The 16,636-nt window shown below is 35.6% G+C and overlaps 1 protein-coding gene across 2 annotated transcripts in view; it reads right to left on the bottom strand.

The window, feature by feature from the left end:
- Positions 1-7,563: 7,563 nt before the first annotated feature.
- Positions 7,564-16,636, bottom strand: part of SLCO4C1 (solute carrier organic anion transporter family member 4C1) — a 65,452-nt gene continuing 56,379 nt past the window's right edge. For both annotated transcript variants that reach the window (XM_055299767.2, XM_063612838.1), the window contains 3 exons: positions 14,253-14,317; positions 12,784-12,921; positions 7,564-10,562 (listed from right to left, as the gene is read on the bottom strand). In XM_055299767.2, the coding sequence (XP_055155742.1) occupies positions 10,402-10,562; positions 12,784-12,921; positions 14,253-14,317 (364 nt within the window). In that variant the 3' untranslated portion in view covers positions 7,564-10,401. The remainder of the gene's footprint in view (positions 10,563-12,783; positions 12,922-14,252; positions 14,318-16,636) is intronic.

Consider the following 16,636-nt stretch of genomic DNA (forward strand, 5'->3'; position numbering starts at 1 on the left):
TGACGCTCTTACAGAACTATCCTCCTTTGTTCCTTACTTTAGTAGGAAGGACCTCACAGCAAGGAGCACCTGAGGCAGAGTTCCATCAAGTATAGTAATGCCTCATGGCATCTTATTGCATGGGAAATTCTCATCCTCAGATGTTAGGAATGCAGCTATTCCTGTAAGACTCCCTCTCTTTGCATTGGGGGCCCTAGGCTTAAGACAGTAACCCATTTCAAAGTTCCTTTACACTTCAACATATTGGGGTTCATACTCCATTCTGACTGGACTGCAATTCAACAAGCATCCAACTAGAAATATTTTATCAGCCTCCTCTCTTACGCCTTCATCACTAGGGATTTCTCATTCAACTTGGTGGAACCCATCAACAGCTGTTTTTTTGTTGTTGTTGTGGTTGTTTGTTTTTGTTTTTTTTTTAAATAGCTTATTTTTTTAAAAAATCATTGTTTCTAATATTACATTCTAAAATGTTCAAATCAGTGTTATTAAAGAAAAAATACATTATCACAAAATGCACCATTTTTTAAGTACACAGTTCAATGATTTTTAAAAAAGACACAAACATTGCCATCACTGCTGTGCCATTCTCCAATGAAGCATTAGCCATATCGCCAGAGAGCTCTAGTTTTGTTTTTTGTTAGTTTGTTTGTTTTTTAATAAAGAATGGTTGTTGTTTGGAAAGCAACATCTGTCTGCTTACATGTGCTCACTACTGCTGGATTACCAGTATCTCTGCCTCTTCGACAAACAGAGTCTATTCCATCTTTTCATATGCTTATTTGTCATGTGTATCTTTTTTGAAGAAATGTCAATTCGGATGCTTTGCCTGTGTATTCATTGGCCCATTTATCTTTTTATTGTTGAGTTGTAACAGTTGTTTATATGTTCTGGATGCAAATGAGTCCCTTATCAGATATATAATTTGAAAATATTTTCTTCTACTTTTGGGTTACCTTTTTAATTTTTATGGTATTGTTTACAGCATAAAGTGTTTAATGTTAAGTCAAATGTTTCCATTTTTTAATGTTGTCATTGTGCTTTTGGTGTCATATCTAAGAAACCATTGTCTAACCCAAGATCATCAAGATTTACCTTTTTTTTCCTTCTAAATGTTTTAGAAGAAATACTTACAAACTTTAGCTCTTACATTTAAATTTATGGTTTATTTTGAATTTAGTTTTATATAGATGTGAGGTAGGGGTCTAACTTCTTTTTTTTGCATATGGATAAATTATCATTTAAATCAGTTAAGATAAATATGAGAAAAAAATATATATATATAGTCTTTCATATTCACCCATGTACTTACCTTTTCTAGTGCTCTTTATTTGTTCATGTGAATTAGTTACAATCTAGCGTCATTTCTTTTCAGCCTTTTCAGCACGTCATTTCATTTCTTTCAGAACTTAGTTGAGTGTTTCTTGTAAGGTAGGTATGACAGGAGGAAATTCTTTCAGTCTTAGTTTATCTAGGAATGTCATTTCACCATCACTTTTGAAGTATATAGTTGCTAAATATATATTTTATAATTGTTTTTTCTTTCAATACTTTGATTCTGTCATTCCCCCCTACTTTCTAGCCTCAATTATTTTGGAAAAACATCAGTCATTAGTTGCACTGTTTTCCTTCTGTGCATGTTGACTGGGTTTCCATTTGCTGTTTTCAAAATATTCTCTTTCAATAGTTTGAATAAGATGCGTGTAGCTATGAATTTGTGTTCACCCTTCTTTGGACTTTGATGATGTTCTTGGCTATGTAATTTAAATTTTTCAGCAAATTGGGAAGTTTTTAGCCATTACTTCTTAAAACATTTTTTGTCTCTTTATTTCCTTCTATGATTCCTATTACCTTATATATTGGTATGTGTGATGGTTTCCCATAGTTGCTGAGGCTCTTATTTTTACTTATTCTTTTTATTTTCTAGTCCTCAGATAGAATAATTGGGAGATCTTCAAGGTTGCTGATTATTTCATCTGACATTTCTAATCTGATGTTGTTTCCCCAGTCAATTTCTCCTTCATTACAGTTATTATACTTTTCAATTCCAAAATTCCCCTTTCTTTTCTATAATTACTCCTTATTAATATTCTCTTTGAGGTATTTTTATCATAATTTCAAAAACTCTTTAAACATGGTTTCTTCAGTTATTTGGGCATATTTGTAATAGTTCTGTTGAAGTCGTTGCATTATAAAGCTAATATCTGCTCACCTTCAACACAGGTTTCACTATTTTCTCTGAGTATGGGTGATGATTTCCTGCTTTAGATGCTTCACAATTTTTTATTGAAATGCAGACACTGAAGAAAATATACTGTAGCAAACTTTGAATTCATTTTCCCCGCTGGGTGAGTCCAGAGATCCCTGTTAAATTTCTTGCTAGTCTGCTAGCACTGCATGTTTCAACCAGCATCTCAACCTCACACTAGCTGCAACACTGGCCACTGAGATTGCCAGTGACTGAGAAAATGCCCGTGGGCCTTGAGTTTCACTGTATTCCACTCCAAATCAAGTCAGCCTTCTCCACCTGCAAAACTGCTAGTTTTCACAGTCTGACACCCTTATAGTACCACCACGATGATGAAGGTGGTGAAGGAACAAGAGCATCCCCAGGCTAAAATACATCAGAGACTCCTATCTTTTTTCTTTTTTTTCCCCTCAAGACAGGGTCTCACTCTGTCATCCAGGCTAGAGTACAGTGGTGATCACAGCTCACTGCAGCCTGGACTACCCAGACTCAAATGATCCTTCTACCTCAGCCTCCCAAGTAGCTGGGACCACAGACGTGGGCAATATCCTTGGCTAATTTTTCATGTTATTTGTAGAGACAAGGTCTCCCTATGTTGCCCTGGCTGGTCTCAGACTCTTGGGCTCAAGTGATCCTCCCGTCTCGGCCACCCAAGCTGGTGGGATTACAGACATGAGCCACCATGCAAAGTCTGCTTTTCTTAAACGAGATTTAGTAGGTTTTTTTGGTGAATAAATATTTCCCAGTCTGTCATATGCCTGTGTTTGATTTCCAGGGATCTGAAGTGATTGTTTTTGACAATTTTGTATAGTTTTGTTGTATTGCTGCATTTTAGGAGAGGAATTGATGAACCCCTCATTCCATCACTCCAGTTGATCAGGTTTTTTTACAGTGTATGTGCAGAAATACTGAAACTAATTTGCATGTTTATAAGGTGTATTAGACAGAATTCTAAAGATGCTTCTTCCCCAACATGCCACACCCTGGGCTTCTCAAAGAAGCTCTTAACTGGACACTGTGGTCAAGAGACTTTGTAAATGTAATTAAGATGATGGATCTTAAAGTAGAGTTTATCCTGAATTGTCCAGATTGGCCCAATCTAATTACTTGAGCTCTTAAAAGCAGATAATTTTATCCAGCTAGGGTCATAAAGAAGCAGCAAAAGAGAGAGCAGGGAAGATGAGACAGAGGGGAAGTCAGACAGATTCAAATCTTGAGAAGGATTTCACATGCCATTGCTGGTTTTGAAGATGGAGGAATTGGGGGAGGTACATAAACCAGGAAATGTGGATGTTTTCTAGGGCCCAAGAACAACCTCCAGCCATTGCTGCAAAAAAAACAGGACCTTAGTCCTACATTGCTATGTGTATTAGTCTGTTTTCACGCTGCTATGAAGCACTACCTGAGACTGAGTAATTTATGAAGAGCTTTAATTGACACACAGTTCAACAGGCTTAACAGAAACTGACTGGGAAGTCTCAGAAAACTTGCAATCATGGCAGAAGGTGAAGGGGAAGCAAATACGTTTTACCATGGTGGAGCAGAAGGGTGGAAGGAAGTGCCAAACACTTTTAAACTACCAGATCTCGTGAGAACTCACTTATAAGACAGCACTAGGGGGATGATGCTAAACCATTAGAAACTGCCTCCATGAGCCAATCACCTCCCACCAAGCCCCTCCTTCAACATGTGGGGATTACAATTTGACATGAGATTTCAGTGGGGACACAGCCAAACCATATCATCATGCAACTGAATTTGCCCAACAACCTGAATAAGCTTGGGAGTTAATTCATCCCCAGAGCCTCCAGAAATGAATACAGCCTTGGACAACAACTTGATTTCAACTTGTGAATCCTGGAGCAGAGAATTACCTGAACCACACTATTCCTGGACTTCTAACTTACAAAACTGTGAGAGGTAAATAGATATTATTTTATGGCATAAAATTTGTAGTAATCTGTCATGTCAGCAATAGAAACTAATACTCTATCTAGTATTGGACAAATGATGTGTTGTGGATAACAAAAGCCAGTTTTCTCACTCTTTAAGAAAGTATTTACAAATGAGGAAAAGGAAGATTAACATGAACTCTATGACGTTGGATTGCAATTGGAGGAATCCATATTCATGCACACATAAACTAACATAGAAATAGACGTTATGTATGTTAACATGCACGTCTTGGTTTTCAATTATTCACTCCTTAAATAACGGAAAGTATAAGAGGAGCCTGGAGTATCTTGTGGTGCTAAAAAGTAAGGACGTCCTCAAATAATGATGTAAATATGCCCAAAAAACACAGAAGCCAACATAATGGGGCTCCAATGTCTACATATAAAACAATTTGACAAAAAAAAAAACTAGTGGATAATAACCTAGTCAATTAATTTATATTTATTCAAATAATAGAGTAACTTTAAATAAACAGAAAGGGACAGCTCTTTCTTAGATTACGATACCAATTAATACATGTTAAAGAAGTGATGAATACAGAAAATCACTATTAGCAAAAACCATATTAAGCATGCAAGAATCAAAAATGGATGCTAAAATTAGTGGACTAAAGTTTTTTGAGAAACAGAATATTTGCATGGTCTCAAAGTATCCCTTCAAGAGCTAGTTATTAATAACAAAGGAGAAAATAAAATTAGAGTGGTCATTGCTGGCAGATACATACCTTAACCAAGTGGTCAAAGTTCTGTCATATTTAGACAACATGTACTCGCTAATATGAGCGCTGAGAAGAGTATATCATTTTTGCAAAAAAAAGTATAATGTTAATATAATCATGAGAAAACATCAGACTCATCCAAATTGATAGATATTCTACAAAATAATTGGCCAATCCTTCTCAAAATTGTCAAAGTAATATATGTTAGCTAGCCCCCAATATCATCCCAATGATAATCACAATATTCATGCCTCTTGGTACTCACCTTTGTCTTTTCTTCCCACACTATACCAGGCATGGTAGGCAGAATTGTAAAGACCTCTTCTCCTCCCTGGCTTATTCAACCAAATATGAATCAAGGTGCTGTAGTTTACTGCAAAGTTCTTTTAAATCCTTTTAAGGACTTAAGGTCATCTGTATGACCAGTAGACTGTGGTAGAAAAGATGATATGTCACTTCTAAAATTAAATCATATAAGACACTGTGATTTCAGTTTTGGTTCCTTTCACTCTCCTTTGTGTCATTCACCCTGGGGGCAGTCAGCTGCCATGTCACAAGACCAATGAAGAGGCTCACATGTTGAGGAATGAAGTTCTTTTTCAAACAAACATGTGAGCACACTTTCTTACAAGCAGATTATTCAATCCCAGAGAACCCTTCAGATGATTACAGCCCCAGCCAGTATCTTTATTGAGACCTCTTGAGAAACTTCAAACCAGAGCCACCCAGCACAGCTGCTCCTGAAATCCTAACACACAGAAATGGTAGGATAATAAATGTTCCCTGATTTAAGCCACTGAAGTTCTGAGTTATTTGACACATAGAAATAGAGAGGAAATATATCATGAAGAAAAAAGACTGGGGAACCATTCCAGATTGGAAAAGATTAAGAAGCAGTAATAAATAAATTTAACGTGGGATCCTTGACTGGGTTCAGATCAGATAAAGACCACTGAAGCAGGAAATTACCCTGATCCCTTTGCAGGCAGGAACTGGAGTGTGGGCACTGGAGCTAGCTGGTTGCTTTGGTGCCGGCAGGGGTAAACTCCACTCACTAGAACCTGCTGTGCTCAACCCCTTGCGGAAGAGAGTACCTGAGTGAGTGGATGCAGGAGCCAGGGTGAGTGCACCCTGGAAACTCCAGGCTTTCAGGGTGGGCACCAACAGGAAACTCGTGCAGGCCCCATGGAAGCATCTAATGCGGAGTACCCGCGACCCCCGAAGCCCCAAGGGCATGCTTTACGGCGTTCTTTTAGCTTTGCTATCTGCTGATGGCTTAAGTGTGCAATAGCTCAGTATGCCCTCTGCCTCTTGGCATGAGGCAGTTGCTCTCCACCAGTGAGGGCAGAGGGTCAGAGTGATAGCCTCGCATTCGCACCCGTGGCACCTGAGCTGTTGTTCAACATCCAGGAAAAATCAGGTTGCATGAAAAAATTGAAGGGTGGTGAATGTGAAGGACTTTATTGCCTATGAAAGTGGCTCTCAGCCGCAAGGGGAGCTGGAAAAGGGATGGAGCAGGAAAGTGATCTTTTCCCGAAGTCCAGTGGCCTGGACTTCTTCTCTCCAACCCCAAACCATGGTTTCCAATGTCCAGCTGCTTTTCATCTTCTCCTCTCCTGCTCTGCTGGCAGAGCCTGGAATGGCACAGGAAGGGGGGTGGAGTGGGCAATGGGTGGTTTTGGAAAAGGCAATACTTGAGCAGGAAAACAGGAATGCATGTTCTCACTTTGGGCTGTGGTTCCAGGCTTGAGGGTGGGGCCTTTACCAGGACTCACTCTCTTCTGCCCAGAATTTCCCAGCCTCCTGTCCTTGTCACCACTAGGGTTATGATTGGCAAAATTATAATAAAATCTGTAGATTAGTTAATAGTATCATGCCAATGCTAGTTTCTTTGTAATTGTTTTTAGTTTTAGGTAATTGCTCTATGGATTTTAAAAACATTAACACTAGAGAAAGCTTATAGAGGAATTTTATGTGTACTATTTTACAAAGTCTAAAAGCACTACAAAATAAAATTTTAAATGGAAAGTCAGATGCACTAAATTTGAAAAGAAAAAAGATCCAATTCTTGATAATTTTTATAAGCTAAATTAATTTTAGCTGAAGCACTAAAATGTTATAATCCAATTTACCCATTGAGTTTTTCAAAGTGGATTATCTTTCATCTATTTTTGATTACACATATGTGCTGTAAAATTCAGTGTTTATTGGACTTTACTGAAAAAAAAGCTGAAGGAGCCTAGGGGGAAAAGAACATTATATTTCAAATTAACATCTAATATTATTTCCTTAAAATATTTTACTATTATAATAAACTGAGATAAATTAAATACATCCCACACTTTTTTTATCAGATATTTTACAAATAAACCATCTGTAAAATGTATCCTTATATAATTCTTACATATTAATCTGTCATATATAGAAACTCATGTAAGAGAATTTCCCTAATATATATTTCATAATAAATGTGGTTTGTATTGAATTAAAAACATCTGTTGAGATACGAGAAATCACTGGATTAAATTATTAATACATTCACAAAGTTCAAAAGTATACTAATTTCCCTTTCCCATGCTTATGTTCACAGAGATAAGGCAAGTTTCAAACCTGTGTCATTTAATGAGCTCAAACACAACAATTTTGTATAAACATTCTGATTTAATAAATGATATGAATGTATTATTTTGCATACTTTACAATGAAGAAAATTTTGAAAGAAAATGGATCTAAAACTTTGTTTCCCTCCAGTTTACATAGTAAAGTCAATTGAATACAGTTCTTTCCATGTATAAGTTTTACATCTGTATTTTCTACAATTAAATAAATCTAAATGTTAAATTTTAACACATATATCCAATTATGTACAAAATTACAATGTCAATTTATAAGTCAAGCTCACTTAAAAATCATAAATTACAAAAAACACATTATGAATAATTTTGTTCTAGAAGTCTCATACCAGCTCATATGATCTAGGTGAACCCAAAAGTAAAAAATAATGATTATAAATTACAGTAGTGTCTGTAAATCCCTGTTATAAAGGAGGTATTCTTTTAAAATATGTACCTTATATATAAAAGCTCCTGACTCCTTTTAAGGACCAAAATGATTTTCAGTTTAACCATTTTCATTAAAACGCTTATTTAAAAAGTATCACCTTATAAAACTGAGTATATAAAATACAATGCAGCCCTTGATAACTAAGAATCTTTATAAATGCCAATTATTTAGTGACCTGTTTATCAAACTATTTCTATGGAGGGGTGATTTTTTTTCTTCCTCTAAATTAAGTGGCCCTAGATTAATATATTTGTATAGTTACTCTGTTTTCTTCCTTACTTCATTTCACATCTCTATCAGTGAGTTCCTCAGGATTTGCCTTTATTTTACAACTATGAAAGTCTTCAATCCAATTCCCTGCTTCCACATATAGGACACAGAAAGCCTAAACTTTCCTTTTTTCTGGGCTCCAATAAGCAGCATTTACAACGTGTCTGGCTTGGTGGGAGGAAGATTGTCAATTGAGGTATCGTGTGTTCACCTGCCTATCTTGCCCTATTTCTTTGGTTGCTATAAATTTCCTGCCTCTCAAATATCTGGATTTTTGGCTACCTATTTGGCTTCCGTCTTTGGTGTTTATATCAGTCTGGTTTTAGCAGGTCTCTCTGATTCCTGACTCACAGCTCCTCTCCTTCTCTAATATTCAAGTTTGCTGCTTGCCTAACTCCTCATTCCTTCTCCTTGAATTTCACTTTACAATTGCACTAGGTTCTATCATCGTCGGCCATAGATTACCACAAAACATAATTTCTTAAATTCTGCAAATTTCTAATGTTTCTAATCTTGGTTTCCTACAAGATCTAACACTAAGCTTGTTTTTATACACTTGTTTTTATATACACTGATTACAGTGTATATAAAAAAATGCTTGTGGAAAACTAACCTAGGAGAAAGCTTATGGGGAAACCTGATAATGAATTTTATTAAATTAATAACCCTTATAAAAATTTCAAATGTAATACTATCTGGATTTGAACTTCAATACTTTTCTTAAGTAAAATTCTTAACCATGGTAGAAGTTACGTTTGTTGATGTTCACTCACCTATACCTTCCATATTCTCAGCAAAGGTGGCATAAATCTGACCTGAATAAATAGGGTTATAACATTATCAGGCTTGTAAAATACTTTATCAAATCAAAGCATCAGTTAAAGCAGGGGTCCCCAACCCTGGGCTGTGTGTGGCCTGTTAGGAATCGGGCCACACAGTAGGTGAGCTGAGAGGCAGGTGAGCGAGCATTACTGCCTGATCTCCGCCTCTTGTCAGATCAGTAGTAGCATTGGATTCTCATAGGAGTGCAAACCCCATTGGGAACTGCACATGCAAGGGATCTAGGTTGCATTCTCCTTACGAGAATCTAACTAATGCCTGATGGTCTGAGGTGGAGCAGTTTCATCTCAAAACCATACCCTCTTCCCCCATGGAAAAATTGTCTTCCACAAAAATGGTCCCTGATACAAAAAGGTTGGGGACTGCTGAATTAAAGGGTAGGGTTTAATGTTTTAATTAAACAATAATAATAGATGACTACACTATGCAAGACACTGTTTTAGGTGCTATGAGTAATGTGTTAAGTAATTGGCTTTTCAAATAAGAAAAATTAAAGGCATATAAGTATTGATCGATAGTTTCATGTTTAGTCGGCATTTTTCTTTACTGACTGGTACTTTCCTCTGAAATATATGTAATTGAATAATACTATCACAGAATCATAAATGTGTTAAAAATTATAATATCAACAAATTACCTCCTGGAATTCTTGAGTTAAAGTGAAAATATATGTATACAATGCTGATGTTTCTGTATTCACTATATACCAGGACACAAGGATGATAACTAACATATTCTAATAGTTCAATAATTTGCTTGGAGAAAAGCCAGACTAGTATATGTAAATTTAAAAACAAATTACACGATAAACCTGGTTTTAAATTCATAGGCTTTCAATAATAATTCCTGGAAATCATCACACAACTTTGATTAGTTTAAATTTTTACGCCATAAATGTTCTAAGCTCAAAATATTGGCAATGAAAATTAAAATTAAACAAGTTGTAATGGGGATAGAAACATCATTGTTTTTTAAATGTAAATTTTTCTAATTGTAGGCCTTATTTCTTGTTATTACTTGAGGATTTCATACCTAGAGAATGGGAATGGGAAATAAGTGTGTGTGTGTTCATGTGTGTGTGTGTGTGTGTGCTGTGTTTTGAGGCTTTAGGTGGGCTTTGAAGGCACAGGTCTGTTTCTTGCATAAAACAAAAACTACATATGTAAAAAAATACATTTGATTATAAAAACATCAATTTTGTAAATATGATTGTCCATATTGGATAGATAATGCTGCCATGGCAATGTGTGTTCTTAAAAATCGAGGTAAATTTTCCAGGTGTAAAACAGTCTTCTCTTTTCCCATTTCACCCTTCTTTTACTATTTTGTTGAGATCCTGTTCTGCTAAAACATTAGTCACAACTGCATTCTCTTTATGAAATGACACATCTGTGGCTGATGGAGGTGGTTTATACAAAAAGATTGCAAATCCGTTGAAGAACATGGTGATAACTTTACAAGTAACACCTAAGTGAAAAAAAATTATGTGTTTTTGTTTTTAATTATGATAAAAATTGTCACTGAGAAAAATCTTCATGAATAGAACATTTTTAAAGAGAATAATTACATAACCCTTATAGTTCTATGTTTAAAATTTTTGAAACATTAAGGGGAAAGAAAAAACATTTGTATACAATTCAAGGCACCAGTACTTATTTTCTTTCTAAGCAGTAATAGAGTACAATAATTAACTTATTCTTGGTTATGCTTGTGCATTCTTGTAAAATAAGTGTTGTATAGGACTAAATAGGAATTGGGCCACCATCTAGATTTGTTAACACAACCCATAATCCCAGTACTTTGGGAAGCTGACAGAGGTGGATGTCTTGAGCCCAAAAGTTCGAGACCAGGCTAGGCACCATAGGAAACCCCGTGTCTACCAAAAAAAAGTACAAAATATATCCAGGTATGATGGTATGAGCCTGTAGTCCCAGCTACTTGGGAGGCTGATGTGAGAGGATCACTTGACCCCTAGAGGTGGAGGTTGCAGTGAGCTGAGATCACACCACTGCACTCCAGCCTGGGTGACAGACAGAAACTCTGTCTCAAAAACAAATAAATAAATTTGTTAACACAATATCATATCTATAAAAAATTGCAAGCAACCAAAAGTCAGTAATGAGGGAAAGTAGTTTGTAACATTCTTGAACCTGAATAAATTGAAGAACATTCCCGTCCAGGACAGGAAATAATTCTAAAAATTAAAAAGGTTTTGGAGTTCTTAAGAAAAAGCCTCTGTGGGAGGATATCATACTCAATACTTAACCAAATCTACTCTTCTTATCAGCTAAAAATGTGAAACATTAAGACTCACTTCACAAACTTTGATTTATTTTCAAGTAAATCTGATTTTAAGTTCAGTTATATGAAGAGAAACTAGTTCCAACCACAGTATAACCATTTAATAATTGCCAGCCTAATAAATTCAACGTGGTCTCACAGTATAGTTCTTGCAGTAGCTGGTTTCTTTTTGTTGATTATTAATATTTTGTTTAAAAACATGTATTTGAAAAACAGGAATGCTCATTCATCTAGGCATTACTAGATTATAGAATGATTAGTTACATAGGTACAACTACAACATTTTTTATTTGTTTCATTCTGAAAATTTTAAGGTTTTTATATATTTTGTGGGGGAATTCCCACATTCATCATTGACTAGGAAAATGAACGATTTGTTATCTATCTACATCTTTGACCAAAAAGTACAAAGAAAATGAATTAAATAAATTTTAAACATAAAAACATTGTATGTAGGCATGATTGTGGTAAAAACATATAATTTAAAAAATTGAATAAAAAATGGTTTTTAACAACAGGTAAAGTAATGGGATGATTAATTTTGCCTATACTTGTCAATACTTACTCCCCAAGTGCTATATGAATGTATACATTATTTCTTCAGCAAATATTCTATTACTCTATCAACTCAGAAAGTATACTCTGGATTTACATGCATGTAAGAGTAATAATAAGCCTATCTTGATACCTGTGTCAAAATAATCACAATGAAAATCACACATTATATTAGTTACATATGTATACATACATTCAGGATTTCTCTAAGATATTTTAGTTTCTTAGGTTATTTTTCAAATTTTAAATTTTTAAATTTCAACTTTTATTTTACTAGTATAAACTAGATACATTGTTCTACTTAATCTTAATCTTGCCTTAAATTTCATTCATTGCTTAACCAAGACATTACAAACTGCAAAAGGCAAAAAGAATTAAACATCACAGCTAACCTTCTAGATTATAAAAATATTCCTTACAATGTGCCTTAGAGACAAAGGATACTTCCCTGCCTGAGCTGTATGTGTTTGCAACACCTAGATACCAAGATGACAATCATTCCAGGGAGTTTCTCAGAATTCTCTTTTAGCTTTCAAGTATATTTTTCAAAAATGTTTGAGATAAGTTATTAAAAAAAAGTATATACTGTATGACGTAATGAAAGCTAGAATTTTATCTTCTTGTATTTAATACTGAGCCTTGCAGACTCCATCTGTTCAAAGCCTTTCATAACATGCTGTGATAAGTGTTCTCTGCTTCAGGAAGACTACTGGATGGTTCAACAACATGGACTGAACATTTCAAAATACCTGTGACCCTAAGTAACCAACAATGAGATTTTTTTTTTTACATCCTTAGTTTACTCTAAAATTATCAAGAAGTCACCACTTACTTATGGCTACTAGCATATGGGCCATCTTGATGTTATCATAAATCCAGCAAGCTCCTTTAATTCCACAATCATTTATATCCCAAAGAATACATGTGCTGTCTATTGTGAAACCAAATATAATTGGTCCAGGTATTGTTCCTAAAAGAATTATGGGTGAAATATACAAGGGTAAAGATTACAGTTTAGAATTACAGATCTTTTTATACATGATCATACATATATTTTATGGAAATAAAAATAGGTATTCATCTGTCCACATGCAAATTAATTCATGTACAAGTCAAAGGAATATAAAGCACAGATACAATATTCTAAAATAATTATATGTAATTACTATGTATTTCTAATCAATTCAAAAAAGTATTTCAATAGAAATATCCAATATATATGGGGCTAAAAGTTAATATTTTAATTCACCGCTTTTCTAATATAATGAATAAATATGCCTTTGAAATTAGCTATTATACTTTTTAAAAATCAAAATAAATTATTCATGATGCACAAATAAACCGGCTGAACTATAGTATATGTTGTATCTATGTAGGTATGCATGTGTATATAAACTAACATGGGCTTCTGTATGTATTAGTATATGTATATACAAATATATAGTCTTATAATACCATATCTAGGAATATCACTATCTTATATACCCGTCACCATTTCCAAGAGGCCATGAGGTACTCAACTTCCATATAGTTACGGAACTTCCAATTATTTGCGGTTGTAATTTTTAGACAAAGATTTCAGCTACATCCAGTCTGTTCTTTCATGACCTGTAGCATGATACAGTCAGAGTACTAGACTCAAGAGTTAGGAATCATTTTCCTAGTTTCATTTCTATCACTAGTTGTGTAACTATGGGCAAAACCCTGCACGTCTCGGGGACTTAATTTACTCATCTGAAAAAATTGGCAAGTTGGACTAGGTGATCTCTAATGCCCCAACTTTTTGATTTTGCTTTAATAAATAACCTTAATATTATGTTTACTATGTCTGTCTTTCTTGTAATTTGTCCTGTATCTGGAACCTTATAAAATTTTCTGGTATAAATTCTTTCTTCCAATAATTCTTAACTAGTTGCAATATCCATACCACAGTTGCTATTGAAACGTTTTAACATCATTTTTAATTGCTAATGTAATACAATAGTGTCACAAATAGAGACACAAGCAGAGAGAAAAGGAATTATGTGTTGGTGATCATATTTTATATTTGAAATAGACATGATACACCTTTTAAGGTTTTATTAGCAACAGAGTTGGAACAGGTAACCAGTCAGGTAGGTTAAAAGTATGCAATATGTAAATAATCCTATATCTGAAACACTGGAAAATGGCTTCCTTCAGTGAGAATGATGCAGCCTTCCACTATAATTTTTTTTGCCACAGGCCATAAATTAAAAAATCAATAACACTAATGAACCAAAATGGCCAACAGTTAGCAATGAATAAAGAAAAATGGCATACCTAATAATCGAAGGACCATAAATTGTATTCCCAAGGCTAGGGACCGTTGTCTGTGATTAACACACCTGGAAATATTAACATATGAGACCAAAAAAGGTGGTATACTATATTCACTCTTTGAGCAAGTTCACATTTATAAGAGTTTAGCATTCCTATATTAAAGTAAATGTTGTAAACACAAAATAAATAATGTATTTGTAAGAGCTTATAAATGGTTTAATCTTCCTGGAATTATAAAAGAAGAAAAATGTTATCTGACCTAAAATATTCCAAATAACACCAGAGTCACTAGTCTTTATTAATTTTAATAAATGTAAAGGAGAAAGGGTATTCATTAACAATACAATTTTTCCATAAGTCATCAATAAATTATGTATAGAAGGAGTGTACCTCAATATAATAGAGCCCAAATATAACAAATCCACAGCTAACATCATACTCAGTGGTGAATACCTGAAAGCCTTTCCTCTAAGATGAAGAACAGGACAAGGATGCCCACTTTCATGAATTCTATTCAGCATAGTACTACAAGTCCTATCCAGAGTAAGTAGGCAAGAAAAATAAAAGGTATCCAAATTGGAAAGTAAAAGGTAAGATTATCTCTGTGAAGATGACATGGTCATATATGTAGAAAACACTAAAGATCCTGCCAAAAAAGCACTACAACTAGCAGATGAATTTGGTAAAGTTTCAGTATACAAAATCATAATACAAAAATCAGCTGCACTTCTATACACCAACAATGAACAAAAGAAATCAAATAAACAACAAAATTTACAAAAGCAGTGAAAAATACTTAGGAATAAAGTTAACCAAAGAGGTAAAATACTTGTACACTGAAAGCTATAAAACACTGATGAAAGAAATTGAAAAAGCCACAAATAAATGGAAAGATATCCCTTGTTTATGAATTGGAGGAATAAATATTTTAAAATATTTATCCTACATCAAGTGATCTACAGAATTCAGTGTAATTTCCATCAAAATTCCAACAGCATCTTTCACAGAAATTGAAAAAACAATCCTAAAATTCATATGGGACGAAAAAAATCCAGAACAGCTAAAACAGCCAGAGGGTGGAACAAGATGATGGACTGAAAAGCTCCAAGTTAATAATTATTTACACAGAAAAAAAAAACAAAACACTTTAACAAGAATCAAAAGTCAGGTAAGCACTTATAATACGTGGTTTGAACTTTATATTCCTGAAAGAGGCACTGAAGAGATTAAAAAAAAAAAACAGTCCTGAATCTCAGACACCACACCTCCCCGACCCAGGCAGTGGCAGTGTAGTACAGAGAGAATCTGTGGGGGTGGGGAGGGAGAATATGGCAATTGTGAGGAATAAAATCACTGCTGTCCTGTTAGAGCAGAAAGGAAAACCAGTCCAACTCACCTGACACCTGTCCACAGAAGGAGCATTTAAACCAGCCCTAGCCACAGAGGTTAATCTCCTATGCAGCAGTCCAAACTTGGGTGCTTACAAAACAACTCACCACCAAGGGCTACAGCACTGTGTCTCCAAGTTAACTTGAAAGGCAGTCTAGACCATAGGAACTGCAACTCTTGGGCAAGTCTTATTGCTGAATTAGGCTCAAAGACAGTGGACTGGAGGTACACGTGACATACTGGGACAACAGCTGGGACAGACAATGGAGTCCCGGTATTACTCCTCCACTAATCCCAGGCTGCACAGCTCCAGGTTCCAAAAGAAACCCCTTCCTGCCACTTGAGGAGAAGAGAGGGAAGAGTGGGGAGGATTTTGTCTTGCATCTAGGATACCAACTCAGCTACAGGAGGACAGAGCACCAGTCAGAGTTGTGAGGCCCTCCCATTTCAGGCCTTAGGTCCCAAACAACATTTCTAGACACACTTTGGGCCGGAAGGGAGCTCGCTGCCTTGAAGGAAAGACACCAGTCCTGACAGCATTCATATCCTTTTAAGTGAAGAGCCCTTGGGCCTGAATAACCAGCACCAATACCCAGGTAGTACAGTGAGGGCCTTGGGTGAGAACTCTGAGACTTACTGGCTTCTGATAAGACTCAGCACATTACCAGCTTGGTGGCTATGGGGCAAACTCGTTCTGCTTCAGAAAAGCAGAGGGAAAAGTAAAGGGGACTTTGTCTTACACTTTAGGTACCATCACTGCCACAGGGGGGTAGAGCACCAAGCAGGTTATTGGAGTCCCCAATTCCAGAACTTGACTCTTCGACATTTCTGGACCTGTCCTGGGCCAGCAGGGAGCTCTCTGCCCTGAAGGGTGAGTCCCAGGCCAGGCAGCATTCACGACAAGCTGACTTAAAGAGGCAGTGGGCTGTAAGGGAACGTTGGTGGCAGTCTGGCAGCAGTCCTTGTGGTCTGGGTTGGAGGTGCCTATGGGGTGA

The sequence above is a fragment of the Symphalangus syndactylus genome, chromosome 11, assembly GCF_028878055.3.
Source record: "Symphalangus syndactylus isolate Jambi chromosome 11, NHGRI_mSymSyn1-v2.1_pri, whole genome shotgun sequence".
NCBI lineage: Eukaryota > Metazoa > Chordata > Mammalia > Primates > Hylobatidae > Symphalangus > Symphalangus syndactylus.